Source organism: Amborella trichopoda, chromosome 5, assembly GCF_054954075.1.
Source record: "Amborella trichopoda isolate Santa Cruz 75 chromosome 5, AtrichopodaSantaCruz75HAP2 v2.0, whole genome shotgun sequence".
Classification (NCBI taxonomy): Eukaryota; Viridiplantae; Streptophyta; class Magnoliopsida; order Amborellales; family Amborellaceae; genus Amborella; species Amborella trichopoda.
This window is the reverse complement of record NC_142340.1, coordinates 6,748,677-6,776,389: the sequence shown is the minus strand read 5'-3', so window position 1 is coordinate 6,776,389 and position 27,713 is coordinate 6,748,677. Positions and strand designations below refer to the sequence as shown.

The window sequence follows — 27,713 nt, the reverse complement described above, 5'->3', positions numbered from 1 at the left end:
TTTCTTAACTATTTGGGGTTGGCTATATGAATCCTAGTCTGCCATTCTGTTCTATCAAAAGCCATACCCTCAGTGAGGCCATAAGTCCCTATATTTTATCTCACTACCTCCAACCATGTCTTTTTGGGCCTACCCTTTGCCTTTTTGAGCCTTCCACTTGAACCAAGTTCTTCCAAATGTATTGGGTCTGCGCTGCGCATGGCCAGCCTATCTAAGTCTGCTTTCTCTCATCTTATCGCTTATTGGAGCCACACCTAAGTTCTTCTGAATGTATGCATTTCAAATTCTATCCATTCTTGTCTTGCTACTCATCCATCTCAACATCCTCATTCAGCTAACCGCATCCTTTGGGTATGTTGTTTTTTGACTGCCCAACATTCTGCCCCATAAAGCAAAGCTGGTCTCACAACTGTCTTGTAGAACTTCCCCTTCAGCTTCATTGGTATGCGGTGATTACATAAAATTTTGGTTGCACATCTCCACTTAGCCCATCTATCTCTAATTCTGTGTGTGATAGCTTCTTTAATCTCTCTATTTTCCTGGATTATGGACCCAAGATATTGAAAATGCGCTCTTTTCGATATTTTTGGGCTCTCAATCTTAACTACTTCCTTGTCTCTACTACCATTATTATTGAACTTGCATTTCATATGCTCTCTATCTCAATTTGGCTAATTTAAAACCTTTAGATTCTAGAGCATCCCTCCGATGTTCAAACTTTGTGTTGATGCTAGTGTTCAAGAAAGCATAGGTGTCCTCACCAAAATTGAAACAACCCCTCCCTAAAAAGCAAAACAAGAAAAAACAGATGAGTTCTTAAGGTAGGGTTTTAAGCCTTAGGGAGTTTTTAGGGCAATATTAGAGCTCCAAACTCCTCGTGAAATAGACGAAAACATAATATTACAATCACATAATAGATTTACGAATACAAGTCTTAAAGAGATTGTAAGACATTAAAATGGTTGAAATCCCGAATGTCATTGTAGGAAACTAGAAGTCTAGACTAGAAAAAATACTCCAAGTCAAAGAAAAAAAAGTAAAAGAAAAAATAAATGTTTCAAAGAAAAAAAAAAAGTAAAAGAAAAAACAAATGATTCACAAAATAATACATTGTAGTAAAATCAAATTACAACCCATTTTCAAATATGATAATGTTTTTAAAATATCAAAATCAAATCGATGTCGGTGCAAACCTCATCTATTGGGATTCCAAAAGTCCTCAAAATCGACTACTAGAAGCTCCAAATCCACACACGAATTATTATCTTTGTTTTGGGAAGAAATCGAAAAAATAAAAAGTTATCAACCTTTCGATAAATCTCAAAAGAGTAGTTTTGGGGGAGTTTTTCTCTTCCTAAAAGGCACGGTTTTGGTTTTGGGGGTTTAGAATACCCCCCAAAACTCATTCCCCCCCTTTTTTGTGGGAAAAAATGACCTTTTTTGATCTGTTGAGATCCTTTTCCGACTATTTTTCAAGTTGTCGTGGGAAAGCAGCTAGGCGGGCGACCTGGCTGTAGTGCTTAGGCGACGCCTTACTCGCTTAGGCGGGCGCCTAGACACAAGACACCTTAGAGTCCCGTCTAGCCGCCGCTTAGTCGTTTTTTCATTTTTTTCGCCTAGGCGGTCAGGCGGGGGACTTTTGAACATTGGTTGACGCCATGTCGGGTCTCATCGATCAAAACTATGTTGTCTGCGAATAGAATACATCACGGTACCTCATCTTGTAGGTGCTTAGTTAAGTCGTCCATAACTAAGACAAAGAGGTATGGGCTCCACGCTGATCCCTGATGCAAACCTATTATTACTGAAAACTCATTTGTCTCTTCACTAATTGTTTGCACACTTGTTAGGGTTCCTTCGTCCATATCTCTCCCCAAGTCGATATGGTATTTGGAGACTTATTACTTTTCCAATACCCACCAAATTAAATCTCAACATATTCTATCATGAGCTTTCTCTAGATCAATAAGGTCCATGTGGAGTCTTTTCCCTTCGCCCTAAACTTCTCAATTAGTTGTCTAAGTAGGAAAATAGCTTCAATTGTTGACCTCCCTGGCATAAAACCAAATTGGTTTTCTGATGCACTCATTTCATGTCTTTGTCGTTGCTCAATCACTTTCTCCTACAACTTCATAGTGTGGCTTATAAGTTTGATCCCTTGATAGTTCACACAATTCTGTATGTCTCATTTGTTCTTGTAAATATGTACTATAATACTTTTCCTCCATTTGTCTGGCATTTTTTTTTGTTCTTTACACCTTGTTGAATAGCTTGGTTAGCCAGTCAATGCCAATCTCCCCAATGGACTTCCAAACCTATATCAGAATACCATCTAGTCTTAAAGTCTTTCCCATCTTCATCATTTTCAAAGCTTCTTTCACTTTCGATATACTAATCCTATGAATGTATCTATGACCTCTGTCCTCATTTATGGCAACGGTTCCTTCTACCATTGTTTTCTCATTTTGTTCGTCATTTAATAATTATTGAAAATAAACTCGCCACCTTTCGTTAACCTCTTCGTCCTTCACTAAGTCCCTTTGATCGTAACTCTTACTGCAGTTAATATGGTCTAGATCCCAACATTTTTTCCTCTCTTTTTGGCTAATATAAAAATAATTTTTTTACATTTTTTTGTTCCTAGTTTACTGTATAAATTATCATATGCTTTAAGTTTAGCTTTACGTACTATTCATTTAGTGTTTTTCTTAGCATTTTTATACTCTTCAAAATTGTTGATCATTTCTATTACATTGCCAAGTTTTATATCATGATTGTTTTTCGGATGACTTTTTGAATCATGATTGTTTTATATCATGATTGTTTTATATCATGATTGTTTTATATCATGATTGTTTTATATCATGATTGAATCATGATTGTTTTATATCATGATTGTTTTATATCATGATTGTTTTATATCATGATTGTTTTATATCATGATTGTTTTATATCATGATTGTTTTTCGGATGACTTTTCCTTCCAGTTTCTCCTAGGACTTCTTTTACCACTTTCTACATAACATTGACCTCATGTTCAAAGTTCCATTTTCCTTAATTGACTAACTTATCCCTAAATAAGTCTATTTTCTCATTTTTAAATTCTACCACCCAGTTCTTGGACATCTATTAATTTCACCACTTCTCTTCCATCTCATATGCAGACGGCTATAACCACGAGCCTATGGTGCATAATCAAACTCTCATCTGGGATAACTTTGCAGTTTTTACATGATGGTCGATCTACTTTCTTAACAAGGAAGAAGTCTATCTAGCTTTTGTATGATCCAGTTTTATAGGTTATTAAATGTTCATCTCGCTTTTTAGAGTAAGTGTTTGCTATTGCGCATTTGTAGGCCATAGCAAAATCTGGAGTAGCCTTATCCCATCTCATTTCTTTCACTAAACCCATATCCCTCATATACCTGTAAGGACCTCAAATTTACCCGGACATGAGACGCACACGACGACAGAGTTAAAACCAGGAGGGTCAATGCCGTGCGTGAACGGAAGGGAAGTGAACAAAGAGGACTAACGTCGTGCGTGAAATAGAGTAACGCCACGCGTGAAATGGAGTAACGCTGCGTGTGAAATGGAGGAACATCGGGCAACACCGCTCGTAAAATGGAGGAATGTCGCGCGTGATATGGAGTAACGCCGCTCGTGTCACTGCCGCCAGTGTAGCGTTGCACATGTCACTGTCGCGAGTGTAGCACCGCGCATGTCACTTTCGTGGATGTAAAGAGAAGATTTGACTGTTGCCGTGCCTGTCAGCGCCGCGCACGACAGTGGTCAGGAGTACCTAGTCACTAATCTATCCTAAAACTATTCTAAGGACTCTTCTAAAACTCCCTAGGCCAAGAATCCTATCCTGGTTGCTCTGATACCATAACTATCATGATCTCGCCCCTTGCCCCATTCCCTACTCCATACGTGACGGAGGGTGACTGAGTGTGGGTTCGTGATCCCAAGGTAGCGCATGTCACTCAGGTCAGAGTGGACTCAACGCCGTTATATCGGTGATCAAAGCATACCATGGCAAAGAACTAAATCAATAACTCTAAGTGTACATGAATATTTAAAATTAGAAGGATCCATACACCAACAAAAATGCACTACATTAAATTCTTCCCAAAATATTACACTCGAGTCTGGGGTACCAAGGCCCAAAAGTACATGTTTCCAAAAATAAACAAAATTTAGGTTGAACCGCCCAACCACATAGAAGATCTGAGTTTCTTCTTAAAGAAAAGATGGTTTCGAGCCCCAGCTGCAAAACACGTACTTCACGCCCTTCTGACCTGTCGATATCAATCTACAAGAGAGGAGATACAGGGGAATGAGCTATAAAGTAGTAAGTAGATCTAAGTACTATGCATCATTATCGAGTCTATTTATGTATCATAAGCAGTTCTTCCTATTATAAGAAGTCATAATGCAACAGCCGTGCAATAAAAAATCAAATCAATACATCAATTACAGATATCATATTCAAATGTCAGTTATTCTTCAATCATTACAATTGTCAGCATTCACATTCACTATTCAAATATGACCCACTCACTCCTTAGTTCACCAATTCCCGAAAGTAGAGGCCCTATCCATCACGCTAAGCCAATTCCATTGCTTAGGACTTCTACCGTACCTCAGAAGGGAGGGCAATGACAAGTGGGTAAATCCACTTCGTAATGCCCTCATACTCACACACACGGTCCCCAGCCCGCATTGAGGTTTTCGATAAGCACTTACCTTGCAAAGCATCACTCATTAGTCTCATCATATAAATTTGGGGGGGGTGCGACCCTCCCATTTTATTTCTACCTAGCCCAATCCTATCATTCAGGGAGTTAGGGAACATTGCGGGCATCACTTTTCTCAGTGTAACATTATCCGCTACCGGTGGGTGTCCCATCCCGTAGCGTGCAGTATCACAGTACCATAACGGAATAGTACTCACTACCAATGGGTGTCTTATTGCGTAGTGGTCATTATCACGACATCATATCATGCGCAAGCATTTAATTTATTTATGCTAAATCAGTGCCTTATGATAGATAATTCAAGTTTTTATCATAGAAAGTTTGAGTCTTATTCGAAACTATCTAGCAGTCACAGAACATTATGACACCTAGCATAAAACACCCATAATATGAGAGCTATCACATTGCATTTACGCTTAGCAATCAACATTAGCATTACGACACTCGTCATGTAACATTCGTCATGGAACTACCACTGTAGTATGGCATTTATCAATTTTCACATAGCGCATAGCTGCATAGCACCGTTCACATACACGATAGCGTTTAGTATTCATCACATGAAGATTATCACATGGCGCTCGCGCTTATCGCTTATCAACGATAACACTGTGCCACTTGAGTTGTTTAGTGAGTCATCCAATAAAAGGTAACACAATACGAACATAGTACTAAACTTTCTATGACGTGTGACGGTGACGTATCCCTCTTCTCGGAGGCGTAACTCTCAATCTAGGGAGGATTTCAAAATGGTTCAAAATGTAATTTTAAGTTTACACATGAATCTTTAAAAATGGTAGTGGTTTGAAGGTATTTGGATGACAATTGATAGGTGAAAAGTTTGGCACAAAGTGAGTGACAGTATTAAGATTTCCTGCTACAGTGAATAGTGATATACCCTCCTATTTCGAGGCACAACAAACAATCTATGTGGAATTTCAAAATGAGGCTAAGAGCAACTTTAAACTCATTTATAGATCTTTCAAATGATATTTGTTTGGAAGCGATTGGACATCATTTGATAGGTCAAAAGCTCGACGCAAAATGGGTGACAATTGCTGGAAATTCCAGCAACCGTGGATAATGACATACCCTATCATTTTAGGGCATATCTCTTGATTTATGGGAAATTTTAAAATGGTGCAAAAAGCAAAGTCGTATTAGAGAAGCATATCTTTCATTCAAGACCGATTTGAGCCCATTTGGACATCGTTTGGTCGCTGAAAAGTTCGGTGCAAAAACCCTCACAGTTCCTGAAAATTTAGTTTTGCAAGTTTGACATGCTTCAAGTAAAATACAACATTTCATAAGCCAGGATAAACTTTGATGTAAAACCTTATTCCGATTAAACTAAACTTGCAAGTGAGCTACTTCATAAACTTAACAAGTTTACTTGCAATACTCAATCAATCATTCAATCTCATTTTAATTCAACTACACCCATACCCGTTATTCTATCACTTTTCCTCATCTTTATTCCTTGATATCTATTACTGCCAAATTAATTGATGCATGAGCCCTTAACCAATTTATCTGATGCTCACGGTGTCTTTAAACCTCCTACTTGTGGGCCTCCTCAAGCTCCAAGCAAGGACTTTTCCAAGGGCAGCAGTTCACTCTCACTTTGCTTCTTTGAGAGAGAGAGTATAAGACAAGCGCTTTGTAGAGGGATTCTCAAAGATAATGCTATCTCTGACTCGGCTGACCCAGAAGAACATAAAATTTGTGTGGTCAGATGACTGTGACAGAAGCTTCCAGGAGCTTAAGAAAAGACTAACCACAACCCTGATACTGACCTTACCCGATGGAAATGAGGAATTTGTGGTTTACACCGATGCTGCCCATAAAGGGCTCAGATGTGTACATATGCAGAGAGGGTAGTTCATTGCTTATGCCTCTAGACAGCTGAAGTCGTATGAGCAAAACTATCCAACTCATGTCTTAGAGCTTGCGGCAGTAGTGTTTGCGTTGAAGATCTGGAGATACTACATTTTTGGCGCCCAATTTAAGGTGTTTACAGATCATAAGAGCCTCAAATACCTGTTTTCCCAAAAGGAGTTGAACATGAGGCAAAGAAGATGGATGGATCTGTTGAATGACTACGACTGTACAATCGATTACCATCCAGGCAAGACTAATATAGTAGCCGATGCTTTAAGCTGGAAAGGCATAATATTAGTGGCACACCTGATAGTTCGAGAAATAAGATTACTAGAGGATGCAGTGGAATGTCACCCAACTCTACCCCTCGATGATGGGGTCGGGATGCTTTCATGTATGAGGTAGAGCCCCATCTCTTTCAACGGATCCGAGTGGCGCAAAAAGAAGATCCTGAACTTATGAAAATCCTTGAAGAAATGAAAATGGAAGAAGAAGAAGATTTCACTGTGAGCAGTGATGAGTTGTTGACGTTTAAGGGCCGAGTATGTGTTCTTAATGACGAAAGTATGAAAAGGGCTGTTCTAGAAGAAGCACACCACTCCCGCTACACGGTACACCCAGGGAGTACGAAAATGTACCAGGACCTGAAAAAGGTCTTCTGGTGGAACAACATGAAGAGGGATATGGCACAATTTGTCGTTAAGTGCTTGACGTGCCAGCAAGTGTAGACGAAACATCAAAAACCCGTTGGACTGTTACAGCCCTTGCCCATACCGGAGTGGAAATGGGAACACATCACGATGGACTTTGTTCCAGGTTGCCAAGGTAAAGTGCGGGGCACGATAGTATCTGGGTTATTGTGGATCAATTAACTAAAACCACAAATTTCTTACCGGTCCGCACAACCCATACCCTGGATAAGCTGGGCCAGTTATACATTAGAGAAATTGTAAGGTTACACGGTGTACCTATCAGCAACGTGTCTGACAGGGACACCAGGTTCACCTCTAGGTTTTGGGTAAGTTTGCAGTCAGCCTTGGGAACCTGACTTACCTTTAGCATCGCCTTTCACCCCAGACAGACGGGCAGTCAGAGAGAACCATTCAGACTTTGGAAGACATGTTGAGGGCATGTATTACTGACTTTAAGGGAAGCTGGGAGGACCACCTGCCTCTAATAGAGTTTACTTATAACAACAACTTTCAAGCCAGTATTCAAATGACGCCTTATGAGGTCCTATATGGAAGAAAGTGTAGGTCGCCCATATGTTGGGATGAGGTGGCCGAAAGAAAATTATTGGGGCTCGAAATTTTCAAATAACCTTTGAAAAGATTGCCTTAATTCGAGAACGGCTCAAGACAACCCAAAGTCGACAAAAGAGTTACGCCGACAATCGCAGGAGAGACCTCGAGTTTGAAGTGGGTGATCGGATCTTCTTGAAAGTATCGCCGACTAAGGGCATTATGAGATTCGGTAGAAAAGAAAAATGAGCCCTCAATTTATTGGGCCTTTTGAAATCCTGGAAAGAGTTGGAAACATGGCATACCGGCTTGCCCTGCCACCTGAATTGGCCAACATTCTCAATGTTTTTCATGTATCGCCGTTATGAAAATATCAGCCTGACCTGTCTCGTGTTTTGAAGCACGAACCAATCCTGATCTAGGAAGACTTGACCTATGTTGAACAACCATTTGGGATATTAGACAGGAGAGTGCAGGTCTTGCGCAATAAAGAAATTCCCTTGGTCCGGGTACAATGGCAATATCATTCAAGAGAGGAATCAACCTGGGAACGGGAGGACGAAATCCGGGAGAAATACCCCCACCTTTTTGATTGACAATGATATGATTTTGAGGATAAAATCCTTTTTAAGGAGGGGATGATGTAAGGACTTCAACTTACCTGAACATGAGGTGCCAACGGCGACAGAGTTAAAAGAAGGAGGAGCAGCGCGATGCATGAACGCAAGGGAAGTGAACAAAGAGGACTAACGCCGCGCGTGAAATGGAGTAACGCCCTATGTGAAATGGAGAAACGCCGCACGTGAAATGGAGTAATGCCGCACGTGAAATGGAGGAACGCCGCGTGTGAAATGGAGTGACACCGAACCCCGCGTATGAAATGGAGTAACACCATGCGTGTCACTGCCGCGAGTGTCATTGCCATGAGTGTAGAGCCGTGCATGTCACTACCGCGAGTGTAGCGCTGTGCATGTCACTGCCGCAGGTATAAAGAGAAGATGTGACTGTTGCCGCACTTGTCAGCGTCGCGCTTGTCAAAGCCATACCTGTCAGCGCCTTGCACGGCAGTGGTCAGCCACAGTGGATCCCACCTACCTTGGGTACTAAACCCCTCTCCCCTTCCTTTCCACCGCCGTTTCCCTCACTTGCTCTCCCACTTTCTTTCTAGAACCAAAGTTAGTCCTTGGAGAGAGCTTGTGCTAGGAGCTTGAAGTGGCTGTGAGTGGGAGTTTTGAAAGCGTCGTGAGCATCAGGTAAGTAGGTTTAATGTTCATGCATCACTTAATTTGGTAGTGTTAGATTTTAAGAAATAAAGGTAAGTAAAGTAATAGAGTGAAGGATATGGGTGTGGTTAGTTAAAATGAACTTGAACTTCCGAATTCGTGTTTCTAAATGCCATGTATGATTGAGGGTGGTAAATGATCTTGCTAATGACGAAAATTTGCGGAGTAGCGCACTTGTAAGACTAGCTTAACACGGACAAGGTTTTGCATCAAAGTTTATCTTGATTATGAGATGTTATAAGCTATTTGAAGCATGCCAAGTTTTAGAAATGGAATTTTCAGGAATTGTGAGTGTTTTCGTATTCAGCTTTTCAGTGGTAAAACGGTGTCCAAATGGGCTCAAATCGGTATTGAATGAAAGATATGCTCGTCTACTACAATTTTGCCTTTTACACCATTTTAAAATTTCTTATGGGTTAAGAGATATGCCCCAAAAAGTGATGGTACATCATTGTCCACAGTTGCTGAAATTTCCAGCAATTGTCACCTATTTTACACCGAGCTTTTGACCTATCAAATGCTGCTCAAACACCTTCAAACTACTGCCGTTTTAAAGATCTATGTGTAAACTTAAAGTTGCATGTTTAAATCATTTTGAAATTCTCCCTAGATTGGGAGTTATGCTTCCGAGAAGAGAGGTATGTCACTGTTACTCGTCACCAAGAATTTCAGTCCTGTGTTTGTCTTGGAAACAGATTGTTTTATGCTCCAACCGTGGCCAAATGTGTTCAAGTCACTTTTATATGAACCATGAGTGAGTCGATTTTGAAATTGATTTTGGAACCATACCAAAAACCTCCACGGTATGAGAACGACGCCCCTTTTTCATGAGGATGTCATGGTTATAAATGTAGAGGAATTGCACACTCTTTTCTAAACCCCACTCAAGTGATAAAGTGGATATTGATAAGCTTAAGTGCTTTGTGATAGTTTCATGTGATGAATACTACATGATTAAATGTCATAGTGTTATGTGAATGCTATGTGACCATGCCATACGTGATAAGTGACAAGTGCAATTGCCATTTGGTAGTTCCTTGATGAATGTTACATGATGAATGCTGTAGTGCAAATGCGATAAAGTGTTATAAATGCTCATTGATGAGTGTGAGTGTCATGTGATAGCTCTCTTATGATGAATGTTTCATGCTAAGTGGCATAGTGTACATGATAGTCGTATACTTTTGGACATGACTCAAACTTTGCATAATGAGACTGGAAGTATGGGTAAATCGCGTGCTTGAGCATGTTATAATACTGTGATAATGATCACTATGCAATGGGACACCCATTGGTAGTGGGTAATGCTATGTTATGATATTGTGATACTGCCACTACGCGATGAGACACCCATCGGTAGTGGGCACTGTTCTCTACGCAATGGGACACCCATTGGTAGTGGGTACTGTGCTGTTGAGAATAGTGATGCCGACAATGCTCTCTAACTCGTTGAATGATAGGAGGGAGTTAGGTGAAAGTGAATGGGAGGGTCGCACCCCCCGAAATTCATATGATGAGACTAGTGAGTGCCTTGCAAGGTAAGTGCCTATCGACAACCCCAAAGCGCGCTGGGGGCTGTGTGTGTGAGTATGAGGGCATTAAGAAGTGGATTTACCCACTTGTCATTGCCCTCTTTCCCGGGAGACGGTAGAAGTCCTAAGCAATGGGATTGGCTTAGCCTGATTGATAGGGCTTCTACTCCGGGAGCAGATGAACTAAGGAGTGAGTAGGTAATACTTGAATAGTGAATATGAATGATAACAATTGTAATGATTGAATGATAATTACGACACTTTTATCTGATGATTGTAATAGATTAATTGATGTGATTCTGATTTATATGACAATTGCATTGTGATTTTGTATAATTGAAAGAACTGTTCATGATTGCATGGATAGACTCAATAATGGTGCATAACACATAGATCTACTTACTGGGCTATATAGTTCATCCCACTGAGTCTCCCCTCCTTGTAGATTGATATCGACAGGTTTGAAGGGCGTGAAGTACGTGATTTGCGGCCGGGAGTCGAAGTCAGCTTCCTTTGAGAAGAAACCCAGATCTTGTATGTAGCTGGGCAGTTTAGCCTTGAGTTTTGTTTATCTTAGAAAATTGTAATATTGGGCCCTGATACCCCAAGACTCAAGTGTAATATTTTTGGAAGAAATTTTAGGTAGTGCATTTTTAATGATGTATGGATTCTCCAAATTTTAATTATTCATCTGTACTTAGAATTACTATTTTAGTTCTTTTCATGGTTTGCTTTGATCACCGATATTAAAGCGTTGAGTCCACTTCGACCTGAGTGACATACGCTACCTTGGGATCACGAACCCGTACTCGGTCACACTCCGTCGAGTACGGAATAGGGGTCGGGGGCGGGGTCGTGACAATACCCTTTCATATCCTCTACTATTCTTCTCCACATGACCATTTAAGTCCCTTTCAAATAGGTCCTCTTTCCATTTGGTATGTCTTGGACTAGTCCATCCATGTCCTCCCAAGATTGTCTCTTAATTCTATCCTATAGTCCTGCTTGTAGTGCAGAAGTACTAATTAATTAATTATCTCTTTCTCTAATCCAAGTTTAATTAATAGGAGCCTATCACCTACTCTCTTGACATTAACTATATTTTTTAAAAGATGAAGTTTCTATAGGGCCTAGGTTATATGAAAGCAAAATAAAGCCTCACCTTAAATCCTCATGGGGAAAGAACTTTCAGCATCGGAAATCTTCATGACGGCTCTAAAATTAATTTTCAACACCGACAATAAAATTCCAAATTTAAAAAATGGTATAGATCCAAGATTTGTGAAAACTTATTTTTAGGGAGAAATGGATGGTCTAGATGATTTGTTGTAATATACACTATTTTCAGAATTTGAAATCCTAACGGTTTTGCACAACTATAATGTTCAAGTTGAGATGATAAATTTGAAGGTTTTTCAACACTTGCACTGCAATTTTTGATGAGTAATAAGGTGCTGCTTTGTTCAGTTACTCCCTAAAGGTACTTCAAATCACTGTCCTTTACTGGTTTCTATTTCTGATCAGGGTCCGGTTGGTCCAAAACCTTTTAAATATTTCTCTATGTGGGAGCAGCATCATGATTTTTTGAATATCATCTCTAATTCATGGCAAGGCAGAGTGGGGGCAACACCCATGTATTGTTTTGTTGCTAAATTAAAGAGGTTAAGGGCTGACCTTCGCTCATGGAACAAGGAAGTGTTCGGTTATGTGGGAGAATCGATTGCATCTGTTTGACATCAATTGTCATCTTTGCATGATAGCTTACACATGGATCCCTTCCAATGAGACTCTTATATATGAGGAAAAAGAGTGTACTAAAAAATTGCAGGTTCTTCTGGGTCATGAGGAAATTTACTGGAGGCAAAAATCATGACAGAACTGGTTAAAAGATGGGGACTCCAATACTAAGTATTTCCATTTATCTACTGTGGTTAGGAGGAGGAATGACATAATTCTCTTTGAAAGATCAGAATGGGAATTCTTTTTCTACTAAAGCGGACATTGAAAACCATATGATAAGTTATTTCGATGATCTATTGGCCCAGGAGAGTGATACCGATATACATGTGGTTGATCAGTTCTTGCTGCCATGTCTTCTTAGTTCTTCTCAGAAGGACAAACTTGTCGACACCGTCAACATGGAGGAAATAAAAGCATGCATATGGGATATGAAAAATAACAGTCCCCTGGGTCCGAATTGGTTTTCAGTGGAATTGTAAAAGTTTGGATGGGAAGTCATTACAAAGAATTTTTGTTTAGCCCTTAAGGATTTCTTTACTAAAGGTAAATTTCTCGAGCAAGTCAACTCCACTTTTATATGTTTGATTCCTAAAGTTAATACTCCCAACTTCATACTTGGGCCTTCCTTTAGGCCTCGGAAACCTAAAAAGAGACACTGGTCCCATGTCATATATAAGGTGGATAGAAGGTTGGCCGGTTGGAAAGGGAGGCACCTGTTCAAAGCTACCCTAACCAATGCACCAGTATATATGATGTCTCTTTTTCAAATACCGGCCTCGGTGGCTAACCGTCTTGACCAGCTCATGAGGAACTTTCTCTGATCAGGTCAACCTGAAAAAACTAAGTTTCATCTTATCTCCTGCGACAAGGTTGTATTACCCAAAGAACAAGGGGGGGCTGGATATTAGAAACTTGAGAAAACATAACCTAGCCCTCTTAGGGGAATGGTGGTGGTTCTTGGCCACCCAATCTAAATCTCTTTGGGCTCAGGTTCTACGGAATAAGTATAAAATTTCAGTACACACTTGGATTCCAAAGATCAAACATTGGTCTAACGCTTCAGGGGTGTGGAGGTCCTTAACGGCCACACTTGAGCTTTTCAGGAAAAACTTTAGACTTTGGCCAAGGGTGGGCTATAGTGTGATTCTGGACTGACCTATGAATAGGTCACACCCTCTTAAGAGAAAGCTTTCCAGCTCTATTTTCAATCGCGGTGAATAGAGAGGCCACTGTAGAGGATGAGTTTTGATTGGAAGGAGGAAGAAGACGATGGCATCCGTCTTTCAGAAGGAACCTTTCAGAGGGGGAATACTTCCTCTCGAACCTCTTAGGCGTTAAACCATCCATGGTTCTTCGGTATCCCTAGGGACTCCTTCCTCTTGAATTGGGAGAATATTTTCCTTCACAATCCGAAGAAAAACAAAGTTAAATCTGCATGGAAACCTCCTCCCCAAGGAGATATAAAATTAAATTTTGAAGGATGCTCTTTTGGTAACCCAGGCCATGCAGGTGCAGGAGGAGTTTTTAGAGACCACCTCCAAAACATTCTTTTCTCCTACTCAGAATATCTCGGCATCCAAGATTCACAGTTTGCAGAATCAATGGCCTTACTAAGAGGCATACAATGCTTCGATCGGTCTTGGGGACGATCTCTTTTAGTGGAGGCCAACGCTAAACACATTATTTCTTGGGCTTCCAAGACAGCGTCTCCCCCTTGGTATCTCATGCCTATTTATGATGAGATTCAACATCTTTGCAGGGATATGCCAATCTTATGGGCACATACCTCGAGGACGTCGAACGGGTTTGCCGATCAGTTAGCCAAGGACTCAGCCATGGCCCATGACGAAGATTAGACACTACTGCAGCTAGTTTTGGGTGACGGGGTTCCGTTTTTGTTCTACTCGTCCTTTCCTTTTTGATATCTTTCTTGTACACTTTCAGATTACCGTGTAAGGGGATAATCTTATAACCCCATTTTGTATTGGGTCAGATGACCTATTCTTTTTTACTAGGAGTACTGGTTTTAAGGTACTCTTGGCTGATCCTCCATCTCTTGTATCTAACTTTTTAATCAATACAAATTGTTAACAATTATTAAAAAAGTTAATGCACCCAGTGTGATGAAAGATTCTGACATATTGGGTTGTGTAATGTCCTATACCAAATTGTATGCAAAACAATCTCTAATCGTTTACGAGTGGTTCTTGCTGATATTATTGATCCATTCATACTGCATCTTGAAAGGTAGACTTATTACTGATAACATCCTCATGGCAAATGAACTCATGTCTCTTTGCCGTAGGAATTCAGTTCGGCCTAAAGTGTGTCTGCAAATCGATTTGAGTAGTGCTTATGACTGGGTTTCTTGGGATTTTATTGTGGGTAGAATGCATGCTTTGGGTTTTCTTGATCTATTTGTCTCATGGGTTCGCTTGTGTATTTCGACACTTCCTTTTCTATTATGAGGAATGGATCTCCCAAGGGTTATTTTCAAGGGAAGAGAGATTTGACGCAAGGAGATCCTCTATCTCCATACTTATTCTTATTTGTTATGGATTTCTTTAGTAGGCAGCTTGAATGTGCGATGTTACAAGGCACGGTTCCCAGGGCTTTTCCTTCAGGGTGCGACTATGGGGTCTCTTATCTGTTTTATGTTGATGATGTGCTTATTTTTTGTGAGGCATCCATCTCCTCTGCTAGGGCTATGCGAGAACTTATTTATGAGTTTGAGAGGGCTATTGGTCAGATTTTGAACTCTTCTAAAAGCAAGGTGTTCCTCTTTGGTGCACCACGAAGAGGACGTAGGAGAATCCTGAGGGATTTACAGCTCCGTGAAGGATCTCTACCAGTTCGTTATTGGGGCCTACCTTTATTTCGTGGACATCTGACGCACAACTAATGCCATGGTCTAGTGGGCAATGTGTTCGGTAAAATTGGTTCATGGCAGCCAACATTTATGTTTGTCATATGTAGGCAGACTTCAGTTGCTTTAGTCGGTTCTTGGAGCATCAATGGTTTTATGGCTATTATCTTTTATTCTCCCGAAGAAAACATGTAATATGATAGAGAGATTATCGAGGAACTTATTATGGGCTGGTGAAGCAGAAAAGAAAGGTATTCATCTTGTCAAATGGAGGACAATATGTCTCACTCAAGCTGAAGGAGGCCTTGGGGGATGGGAAATGGAGGACTTCAATATCGCAAGAATGATGAAGTTGGCATGGCAGATTTTAGAAAACCCATCCTCGTTGTTGACCCGGTTCTTCAAACATCACTACATTAGGAATTCTTCTATATGGGAGGCTGAAGCAAAAAGATGATGTTCTCATGCCTGAAAGGGAATTTTACTTGGCTTGTCCCATTTAAAAGACAATATACAGTTGAATATTGGTAATGGTTAGATGGTGGATTTTTGGGTAGATCCATGGTTAGCAAGTCAGTCATTATCAAAGTTGCATGGTGATGCCATTTAGGAGGATTTGGCTGCTGTTGGGAGAAGGGTTTCAGACTTTATAGGAGGAGCACTTCAGTCTTGGGTTTTGCCACCTCCGGCATCTGATGCTTTGAGAGATATATGTAGGGAGGTTGAGAATTACACTCTTCCTTTACAGCCCGAGAAGGATTCATTAGTCTAGATTCACTCTGCTGATGGTCTTTTCTCTATTAAAGGGGCATGGGGTTTTATTAGGCATCAAGGTTCTTCACAACCTATTTTCTGTGCACTTTGATCTTTTAAATGTTACCCACGGGCGAAATGGTTCTTATGGCTAGCCTTGCATAATCGTTTACCCACTTCTTTTTTATTGAAGTTGCGGGGCATGCAATTGGATTCGTTATATCCCTTCTGTAGCAACCTAAAAAGCAACCTCTTTCATCTATGTGCTTTGGCTCATGGAGTATGGAGATCATTAGCTTGGAAATGTGGAAAATTCGTCTTTGGTACTTTTGCCCCTGAGTTTGGTGGTGGTTGCTTTTTAGGTTTAAATCTCATGGTCTCCGTAATATCTGGTCTTCCATTTTTTTACTACTATTTGGTTTCTATGAGAGCTCAACATGAGGGTCTTTGAGTCAAGGCCCACCAGGAGAGAACGCCTTGTGAAATAGATTACCTTACATGTTCAGGCACTAGCAGAAATTTAAAAGTGGTCTGTCCATTTATAAGAAAAAGCTCTTATCAGATAAATTGATGCCAACAGAAGCCAAAAACTTGTATCCTGGTGGCGTGGTCATTTCTTGAGGTTCAGAATTACAAGCTTAATATTGATGGTGCTTCCTTGAGAAATCCAGGTCGAGCAGGTGGAGGTGGAGTCATCATGAATAGTGAGGGCGGTTTTGTTGCGGCTTTTGCAAGGCATTTTGGATTTGCTTCTAATAACGATGCAGAGTTCTTAGTCCTTGAAGAAGGCATTTAGTTGGTTCATAAGAGGAATTGCTTTCCAATTTAAATTGAAAGCGATTCGGCCCTACTTGTGAATGTAATTCAGAATCGATGTCGTGCTCCATGGCGGCTACAGACAATTGCAGATAAGTGTCGTACCAGACTTTCTATGAAGCAATGGTCCATTGCACATATTTTTTGGGAGGCAAATATGGTTGCTGATGCGTTCACTAGGAGAGCATCTGTTGGCCTTGGTGCTACTATGTGGCGCCGTAACCACCAAAATTTATTTCTCCTCTTTTACTACATGATCTGGCACAAATGCCCTATTACAGGGTTGTACGTTAATTGTTCTTTTTACATCTTTAAATGAAAAATCGGGTAGGGGCCTTCTCCCCCAGTGACTTACCCAAAAAAATAAGGTGAGGCTTTATTGATTTTGATAGGGCTGCAACCCTATCAAACCAATTTCCTTTTGTAAATCATTGTCTACTATTAATGCCTATGCCATTTTTATTATTATCCTTTCCAGCATACCAAAGTTTATAGCCATCTATTTCCTTAGCTTTTTCCCCTTTCGACTTAGTTTCTTGTAGACAAACTATATTTACTTTCTTTTGTCTCATTGTATCGGCTAACTCCATACTCTTACCTGTAAACGTTTCTACATTCCATGTGGCTAAAAGAATCTATTCTCTTGGACTAGCTTCTTTACATGTGCTTGTCCAGAATGTCACGGGAACCCTTGCCTATTTTTTACCGCAACTAAGCGGCATTACAGCACGTCGTTTATGGGGAACGTCCTAGCTAATCCTTGCTCATTTCTCACTGTACCCGGGTTCCAGTACGTCATTTGCTTACGGAGAACACTGTAGCATAAATAGATAACATAGATACAAGATTCGTGAAAAGTTTTGGCAAAGTTTTATGTTGGTTGCCTTCCTAACACAACCAACCTCCTTTACCCGGGCTTGGAATGGGTTAAGGAAAAGTTTAAGATCCTCATCCTTCTTAGACCAATCTCATCATCTTAAATATTCGTATGTAAAGTTGGGCACCATATCACCCTACATGCTAACCTTTTAAAACAATCAATCACTTGGGCATTGGGATTAGTATCAATCCTCAATAATACTGGTTATCTAGGCCCCATTGTAGTAACCCCGATACCAAATGTCCAACCAAAATCATATGAGTGCTCCATCGCCAATTACAAATCTACTTATATGTCTAGGAAAATCATTCTACACTCCACATATTGGCCACCAAACAGCCAAAACTCCAGCATGTCTGCTTGGAATCCTTGAATCCAACCCAACTCAGGTAAACCATGCTTGCATCCAACAATCTTCTTCCATAATCCTTCACTTTCCTCACTCATTTGCTAGAGCCATTGGGCCAATAGGGAAGAATTTACCCTCCCGAATCTTTCGAATACAAATCCCAATATTGCATTGGTTGACATGCCTCTTCCTGATGAACAAGGTGAAACTTATGCCCCTCACTACTCCCCTTCAGAAAATTCTGTTGCAATCTCTACAGAAACCACACTAGACGGCATATGGAAAAGAGACGTCTAATATATGGTAGGTTTGCAGAAGTGGCTGTCTGTGTATGCATTTGGTATATATGTGGATGTGCACACATGGATGCTGGGGCACATGTTTATGGAAAGATACAATTGTAAAGGATTTATATTTTTTTAGTGCCAACCTTCAAATGTGTTCCTTTAAAGAAATACATTATTCCAACACTCTATGGAAGGTTTGGCACTTGAGTTTATAACATCTGACTGAAGATCTTCAAGATTTGTTTTAGTAGGTTTCATTGATTATTCTTGATTTAGAAGTGTATATCGATAAATAGAGTTTGTGTGAGCCAGTGGTTGGCCACACACTTGGTTCTTCTCCTCTATAACTTCAAATTAGTGTAGTTGATCTTTTATGTTTCAGAGTAATGGATCATATTGTTCATTTCATGAGCATGATTGTTACATGACAGTTCTAGTTTCTAATAACTGGATTTTGCTTTAATTCTGTCTATTTTTATGCTTATTCTAAAACTCTCTTGTGAATATACCTTGCAATTCATGTCATGGTAGGCTGTAGTGGCAAAAAAATTACCATGTTATTGGAATTATGAGATCTTGGATCATTTCATTCCATCGCCCTACAAGTGTTTGGGCTGAAGATTGTTAATAGTTACCATACTATTGAAATTAAAACTTTTTATAGTTGCATCTCATTGTTCATGTGATTTTCTTGGTCATGGAACTTGATATGACCTTATGAAATTTTTTGTATCATTCATTTTACAACTCCTTTATTGTTATAATTTGGCTATTTTTGGGTAGATGAGTTGAATTTCTATGTTTCTTTCTCCAGCACTCCAATTGATTGCTATTGCTCTTCTCTGTTTCGGTCAAATAGTTGAATATGTTTTCCTTTCTGTGCTTCCTGCATCTTCTAACAAGATTGCATGGTTTCTTTGCAGTAATTTTATCTGATTACTATGACCTTCCGTTCAATGATATTCTTGATTGGCGAAAATTTTCCCTCATACTCAAGGAACGTGACGTGTATCAACTTAAGTCTATTCTGAAGTCGATATCAGATGAAGAGTTTATTGCATTGCATATGAACTTAGTTCAGGTAAAGTCTTTATAACTTACAGTATTCGTAAGCTAGGCTTTAAATATATTTCCAAGGAAAGTAAGCATGTGTTTCATTGGTCCTCTTATTCTGGTCGTTTTAATAGAAATAGCCTTGCCAATGTGTCAATTTCCTTTTTACTACTAAGTCAATACCTTCTTTTATTTTGATTTATTTTGCATTGGAAGGTTACTTGTCTATTCCTTGGTGTGGGCTTTTTATCATTATTTTGTGTCAACTGTGGTTTGACTTTCTTTTCCATACTTGCTTTTTATGTCATACACTCGTGTTGCACATATTTAAAGAAAGTAAAATATACTGTTTCAAAAAACTAATTAAGAATTACGTGAATAAATATGGAATTTAAAAATAAAGTATGTTTGATTTTCTATGAATTCTTTCCCATTATTATTTGGTGACTTTTTTAGCATGAAGATATATTTCTATTATGGTTCTCTCCTCGTACTTTTTGGCTTGTGACTGAAGTCTGGTGTCACCCTTGTTGAGACGTCTGTATGAGTCACTTGTTGCTTTTTCCGCATCGTAAGGTCGTTAAACTTTCAGATGCTTCATGGATGAGGTTGCTAGTTCAATATTGATACTCCTTAAGCGCTGCAGTCATCCCATAGTAAAAGAACCATCTATATGTCCATATATTGCATGCTTATGTCATGTATATGTGGTCAAAGTGCGTTTGTATAATTGATACCATGTTACCTATGTTTTATTGCTTCAGGTTGCTGTGGTCGTCACAAATTTCATAGGGGCTTGAGTTTATGTTAGTCTCCTAGTAATTAATTTCGTTCCATGTTGAATGTGTCTAGGTACTTTACCCGATAGTTATCGTTAGCACCACGTTAGTTGTCTTTCTAAATGTAGCTTCTGTAATTTATCTTAGACATTTGCATCCATCCCTATGGCAACTTGATCCTGTTCATAAATTTGAGGCAATATCTATGATTGGACTAAATGTCAAAAACAGATAATGCATTGGTTAGATTAAATGGACTATACTAGTTGAACTGTTATAGTCGAGGAAAAAAAGTAGAAAAGTGATGTGGAAAGAAAGGAATCATGGGAAACAAAAAATGAAAGTAAAAAAAAAAAAAGAACATAAAATTAAAAAAAATGACAACTTTTTTGAAGTGAAGGACCCCATTGCTGCGAGATTTAAAAGAGAAGCAGGCCATGGAGAAGTCAGTATCTATCCATTACTGGCATGGTGACTAAACATTGAGTTACTTCATGTCACTTTGCCAAAGCACTGTGGTGGCTGATATGCTTTCTAGTAATGAAAAAGTTTATATAAGGATGGAACCTTAAGCTATTGGAAGTAAAGGTGCACACAAAAAATTCTCTAAAAGAGAGTGTCCCGACTTAGGAGAACCCTCCTATCAATCATCTCGACATTGATATGTGTGGAACATCATCATTAGAGCCTTTTTCCAACTATTGGGGTTGGCTACACAAATCCTGGTCTGCCATTCTGCTCAATCAAGGGTTATACCCTGAGGCCATACACTCAAGATGTGTGTCTATAAAAAAAAAAAGAATTTCAAGTCCTAAAAATAGTGTAGCTTGTAGCAAGTTATCTTAGCCGTCTATTTTCACAATTTTCAAGTGTTTATAAATCTGCTTGACCTGTAGTATTTTTAAAATTTTAAATTCGATAACTAGGGATCAAAATAAATTATCCAGCCATCATAAGGTTTCTGACACTAGAACTACATATCCAGGCAAACTTTAGGGGTGCACCTTACTTCTACAGTACACCCTTCCATTAATTCAAATTAAGTTTCTTTAGCAAAGTGTAGTTTGGAGTAAACTTTCATCTAGTGAAATGGGAAATCATTTGAAAGTTGGGAGAGTTTGTAGGGTTTGGTGTTGGACTGGTCAGCTGATAAAGACACAGTTTGGGAAATGCCTTGGTGTGTTGAACTTAAGAGTTCTTAGTTTCTGGGCATGATTAGAGCAACTACATGAAGGAGAAGGGATGGGTGTTTAGCTGGAGATTCAGGTAGGTTCTCTATGGGGGTGTTTAGGGCTTCTAGAAGTACTTTATTAGTTGGGTGGTCTGTGTTAATCAGTGTATTTGTCAAAAGATTCTCTTTGATCAGCTATTTAATGCACTTGCCCTAAGCAATCTTTGACACTGCTGTAGTTGATAAGGAGATTTTTATACGCTTATGATTTCCAAATGCTATCTTGTATGCTTCTAATAATGTCAAATGTCTTGATCAGATTTTCTTAATGAGCTTAGGAAATCTTGTCTGATTTATAGAAATGAAATTGGGTTCAGTGTACCGGGACTCGGCCAAGGCGACTCAGACTAGGCTGAGTTACTTGGCCTCATCCTATGGGCGAGGTCGAGTACCCCTGAGCAACCTGTATGTCCATGTGGGTGTATAGTACTCAGGCGAGCGCTTCATGTACTCACCTGAGGTTCAAACAAACCTGACCGAGGATTGTTGGACTCGGTCGAGTAACTTTTCCCTCGGACAAGGCTGACGTGAGCTGTAACTCATCTTGTTCTCTCTCTCTGTCTCTCTCTTCTCTTTCTCTTTCTAAAATGGCGGCAAAACCCCCTAATCATCTCGCCAGGAGCCAAGTAGGCTCTCTCTCCCTCTATCTCCGCCCTCTCTATCTCTCTCTCCCTCTATTTCCCTCTCTTTCTCCCTCTCTCTCTCTAAAAGAGGGCAGAAGTCTGCTCCCTTTGTCATCTTGCTCTATCGCTGATATGAGAGAGAGAGAGAGAGATCTGTGAGATAGGTGTAGAGAGATAGGTGGGGAGACAGAGACCTCAAATGAGGTATCAATAAGCAGAGCCTTGAGCATTCCTGCTTCAAATCTAGATGCCAGTTTCACACCATTGCTGAGCTTCCCGGTTTTTGTATCTGTAAATGCAGACTGAAGCGAGCATTTGATAATGTTGGTACCACAATGGAGAATTCCCTTATAATTACCGCCTGTATCAAGTGGCAAGCTGCTCTTGATAACATCATTCGGTCGAAGGCAACAAGCCTCAACTATACCACCAAATGATGGAGAAGAAATCGAACCGAAGAGAGCTCTTTTTCTTTTTTCCTTTTTTGGTGTTTTTTTTGGTTGGGGGGAGAGAGATAGAGAGGGAGAAATGTGGCTAGTGTGTTTGGCCACGTGCCCAGGGCCCTCTCTCTTTCCTAGGCATGTGGGCCAAAGCCCCCCTTCCCTTTATTTTTCCTTTTATTTTTTCACTTTTCATTGATCAAAAGCTCATTCCCTTAAAATTTTTATTTTTTCACCTGTTGTTTTCAGTCTCACTATGGTGCTCACTACTTGGGCGAGTTTGAGTGACTTGCCTGAGTAAGGGTCGAGTCCTTGGCCCAAGCCAAGTCTCCAAACATTGTTTGGGTTAATCGTAACTGAAAAGCTTTATTTCCGTATATTTGATTTGTCCACTTAATTCTTGGGGTGAAGACGCTAGGATTATAGCCTAGGGCCCATAGCTTTGTGCTTTACTTTAATAATTAAGCCAAGAGGCAAACCCCAAAAATCATTCCTGACTTTTGGAAATTCATAGAATCTTTGTTTCTTGAAAACGTTCATTTGCTTGATTTATTGAAATGACTAATGAAAACGCTGAATCTATTTGTTACAGATCCAAAAACACTTTGAATGGCACTCTCCACCAATCAAATATGATGCATTCCACATGGTTATGTACGATCTCTGGCTTAGGCATCATGTGATCCAATACTGAGCAAAGCTTTGTTACTGTGCTGCGATGGTATACGCTAACCCGAGCAAGTTTATGTAAAAATACACGATTCTTTGTGTTCTCTTTGATCTTTTATTTTAGTTGATTTTTGAAATTTTGTTTTATTTTTTCTTCTCTTTTTCCTTTCTTGTATGGATTCTTGAAGGAAATTGTAATGTTACAGTGAGGGGAAAACCCAACATCTTCTTGTAGTTAGGTGAATTCCTGACAGATGGCTGACCATCACTGATTGCTGCTTCTTGTTTACCAACCTATGATTTGAACTTGCTTTCTATGTAGCGGTCTGATCTCTCTATCTCTTTCTCTTTTGTTTTGCAACGTATGATTGGGATTTCCACTCCATGTAACTGTCTGATCTCTCTCTCTAATTTGGCATATTAAATTGTTCTAATCATTGAAGGTGTTCTTCTAAAATTTGAAGCCTCTCTCTCCACAATTTACATAATGCCCACTTTTGTTAACCTAACCTCAAAATGAAATTGTAAACCAATAATACCATTTTTGGCATTGAGACAGTTTTTGGTATATGTTAGGGGCAATTGCAAAAATTCCTTTTAGAAGGGCTGTGTGACAGATATGTTTGTGGAGGAGATGGGCGAGGACTGAGGGTGCATGTTTTTGGGCAAACATGAAAATACCCCATTAGGTGGGGGTACGTACTTGGGCTGATACGTATTTATGGTTTCATTCTAGCGAGGGTGGTTGTTATTGAAAAAATGACAAAGTTACGGATGGCAGCCTATTTGTCCTCGAGTAGTGTCGTTCTCAGGCTAAAAGTGCGGATGTAGAAATTATTGGCCAACTTCAAAACAAATATATTTATATTTGTAGTTGCGATTGGAATTTATGCACATGCCCACATTTTTGCTGGAATTTGGTAGGTCACACTATACTCGCTACATAGCTCAATCTGACTGATTTGGCATGAATTTTGTCACCATTTATTGGATGTTAGCCCACCTCTATTATGAGAGTAAGAAACAAAGCCAAGTGGGGTTCTGTGCATTTTCTCAAAATTTCTGGCAAAGTTTTTCCCATTCTTTTTTTTAACCATTTGGAGTTTGCTACAAAAATTCTAGTTCGCCATTTTGCTCTTCAAGATTCATGGAGAGTTTTGATTAAGTTTTATGTTTGATGCCTACATCTTTTACCCGGACTTGAGTTAAGGGAAAATTCAACCCTTCTTGGACCCAAAAACTAAATCTGACATAAGAGCCCAAAATCATCTCATCTTCCTTTATCTTCTATTGTACTGAAGTATCTAATGCATAAAACTATATATTTTATAGGACTAGAATAGAAACCTATGTATTTTTATTTCTATACATATTATCTATAGCTATAGATAACAATTCAAAGATTCTCATATAGATAAATTCTTTCTCCCGCTCTCTCTCTCTCTGATACGCACACACACATGTCTTCTATAAGAGTTCAAAATCCCTCATACACATGAAATTTTTTTCTCTTACATGAAAAAATACGTCTTACATCATCACCATCATCATCAGAGCTTTTTTTCAATTATTTGGATTGGTTATAGGAATTTTGATCCGTCATTTTGCTCTATCAAGGATTATACCTTCAGTGAGGCCACAAGTCTTCACATATTTTTTCACTACTTCCAAATATGTCTTTATGGATTTACCTTTTGTCTTTTTTTAGCTTTCTACTTGAATTAATTCACAACTCCTAATAAGTGTTGTTATGGGTCGGTGTTGCACACGATCTGTCTATTTGAGTCTATTTTCTCTCATCTTGTCGCTTATTGGAATAAAAAAACACGATCAGTCCATTTGAGTCTATTTTCTCTAATCTTATCGCTTATTGGAACCAAAAAATACATCACTTAAAAGGCTAGAGTTTCTCAATACACACTCTCTCACATACATACATGTGGGCTCTCTCTCATGCATGTGGGTGCGACAAGCTTGAATCCCCAAGGGGAGACCTTTCAAAATTGAAATGGCTAATGTCCAACCGCTCACATGTTGGGTGTTTATCTGCTCAACATCTTTGCAGATTCCATCTGTTTCTCAAATCCACTCTTCAGATACGTTTAAGGTGGGCGTCTACTTAGGACATATATATGGGACCCTCACCTTCCAACCCATGAAAATATCTTATCTTCAAATGGTACTAGCGCTTTGACTGCCTTCACTTTGGCCTATAAGCTTGGCCCTTTTGGAGCCATACAATATGAGACAAGATAAGCAATTATGTGTACAACCTTTATTGCTGGTACAATGAATTTGAGGCTTTATGGACCACTGCTTTTTCTAGAGAGAAGATTTTGTAGTGGATGGACTTTATGGGCTAGGAGGACTCATGCATTGGTTAAAGAAAGTTGTCCTAATCACATGATCTTCTTTCCACTCACTTTATACGATTATCTCTCTTAAAACTTTTCTTTTTCACACTGTATCCTAGTGTTCCTGGGTAAGCGATATATAATACCTAGGATCATGGTGAGTTTGGAATTCTAGACTTCTGGCACCCACCCTTCAGACCACTTCTACCCAGAGCCCCCCCCTCGGCCCTCTCTCTTAATATTTTGTGGCAATGATTTAATAAACACTGATTTGATTTTCAATTTCTAGTGGGCCACGACAATAGGTCCAATTTTGATAGATTCATCCGATTTTGTCTTCGATTTTTAGTCGGACACAAGAATAGGAATGATTTTGATAGATTCACCCGATTTTGTCAAAAAAGAGGGCAACCAATATTTGCCAAATTGTCCATACGTTTTATTTTTTTTTTAATTTCTCAATTTTTAAAATACTAATTGATTTTTTTTTGGCTGATTACCATTGAAGAATCGGTGTCCAATCCAACCTGTACTGGTAATCCGGATTGCTCCAACAAGTGGTACCCGATTCAGGTTTTAAATCAATGTTCAGTACAAAATAATATCTTCCCCCCCCCCTCCCTCTTAATGCATCCCTAATTTTGCGCCACTAAGTATGATTAAAGTATCATTTTGTAAGTCAAATGGGTTTGGAAGTGTACCCTACAATAGCTTAAAGAAGTTTACCATGCGATCCCATGCAGGATCCCATTCAACTTTCTTCCCCCTATACATTGGAACTGCAAATCCCCCTTTTATATTTTCTTTATTTTGACAAAGACCCCTTTTATATTTTCCCTCATTCATTATCTTGTAGATGCTTGACCTGTCGGTTCAGTATTGATCGGTCCACCATGTCCATAATTAAATTTAAAGCTAGAGAGAGAGAGAGAGAGAGAGAGAGATTTTTAAAAACTAAAAGGTGCCATCTCATAACTAATGACTAATGGCTAAAATGATGAACCCCATCTCATCTATAAGCTTTAGTAGGGCCTAAGCAAGTCCATATCTGGGCAGGATCATCTGCAACTTCAAAAGATTAATAGAAAAATTGAAATAACAAGTTAAGTGGTTGAAGTCAGCAATGTGAATAAGACCCCATTATTTCTAATCAACTCATTTATGATAATCAACCTCGGATGTGATTTGTCCGCCATTATAAATAATATTATATGGTTTTGAAACCTTATCTCAATAAAGCAAATGATACACATCAGGATAATACTACTGTGAAGAGCAAGGGAATCCTGGGATTGGATTTTTTCTCTCTCTAAAGTTTTGGTGTGGTATAAATTGCCCTTAAAGTCTCATCTCATGTCACCAAGGCCTGCAATGATGATCACAGGCCTAGAACATGGACAACTCAACGGAATCTGTTAGGGACGAGAGAGAGTATATTTGGCTATAGAGATTTATCAGATCAGCCCACCTAATGAGAGGGGACAGGTCTAAATATGGACAGCTCAATGGGTCATTGTTTACCTCAATTAGTGTACGGGAGTTGGACACAAGAGAGAGAGAGAGAGAGAGAGAGACCTACTAGTAAAATTTATTTGTTAAAAATCCATGTTGGTGTAGGATAATTGGTAAATGAATTGGCAAGCCTTTTTGTATGAGGAATTAGAGAGAGAGAGAGAGAGAAAATCGAAGCATTTTAGAGATTAGTTTTTTTTTTCCTTATAATCCATATCGGTCTTGGGTTAATAATTGTGTTTAATGTTTACAATTGCAAATCATTCGAAACCATACTGTCCTCATCCCTCCTCATATTTCCTCTCTCTCCTTCTCACTCTATAGGCTAATTGCCTCCCCTCACTCTCTCCCCTCTAGGCTATAATAAGTGTCACCAGCCTTAAAAAAGGTAGGGCCTAAGCTACAAACTGTAGCCCAAAGACCGGGCTACGGATAGTACTGGCATGGCCTTATTTTTAATTATTTTGAATTTTAAATTTTTTATTTGTTTTTTTGCTCAGCCCTGCCCAGCTATGACAAGGGCTAGGGTTGGCCCAGCCCGTTGCCACCCTCACTACCGATCTCTTCCAATATCTCTGATGACTCCACAAAATAATTAAAAAAAAAACCTTCTTTCCCACTTTGAGTTCCTTGTCTTGTTCTTTCTCTCACTTCACCTTTTGCT

At 39.4% G+C, this 27,713-nt stretch overlaps 1 protein-coding gene across 5 annotated transcripts in view; it reads left to right on the top strand.

The window, feature by feature from the left end:
* The window catches only part of LOC18443540 (Exostosin family protein), a 36,875-nt gene extending 13,377 nt beyond the window's left edge, over positions 1-23,498 (top strand). For 3 of the 5 annotated variants that reach the window (XR_016055810.1, XM_088867253.1, XM_011628479.3), the window contains 2 exons: positions 19,312-19,469; positions 23,107-23,498. Coding sequence is in view for 4 of the 5 variants with exons in the window: in XM_088867253.1 (XP_088723379.1) it covers positions 19,312-19,469; positions 23,107-23,208 (260 nt within the window). In the remaining variant the exon portion in view is untranslated. Of the gene's footprint in view, positions 1-11,142; positions 11,359-19,311; positions 19,470-23,106 lie in introns of those variants that run through there. The other 2 variants (XM_088867254.1, XM_088867252.1) reach the window with 1 other exon arrangement.
* Positions 23,499-27,713: the final 4,215 nt, after the last annotated feature.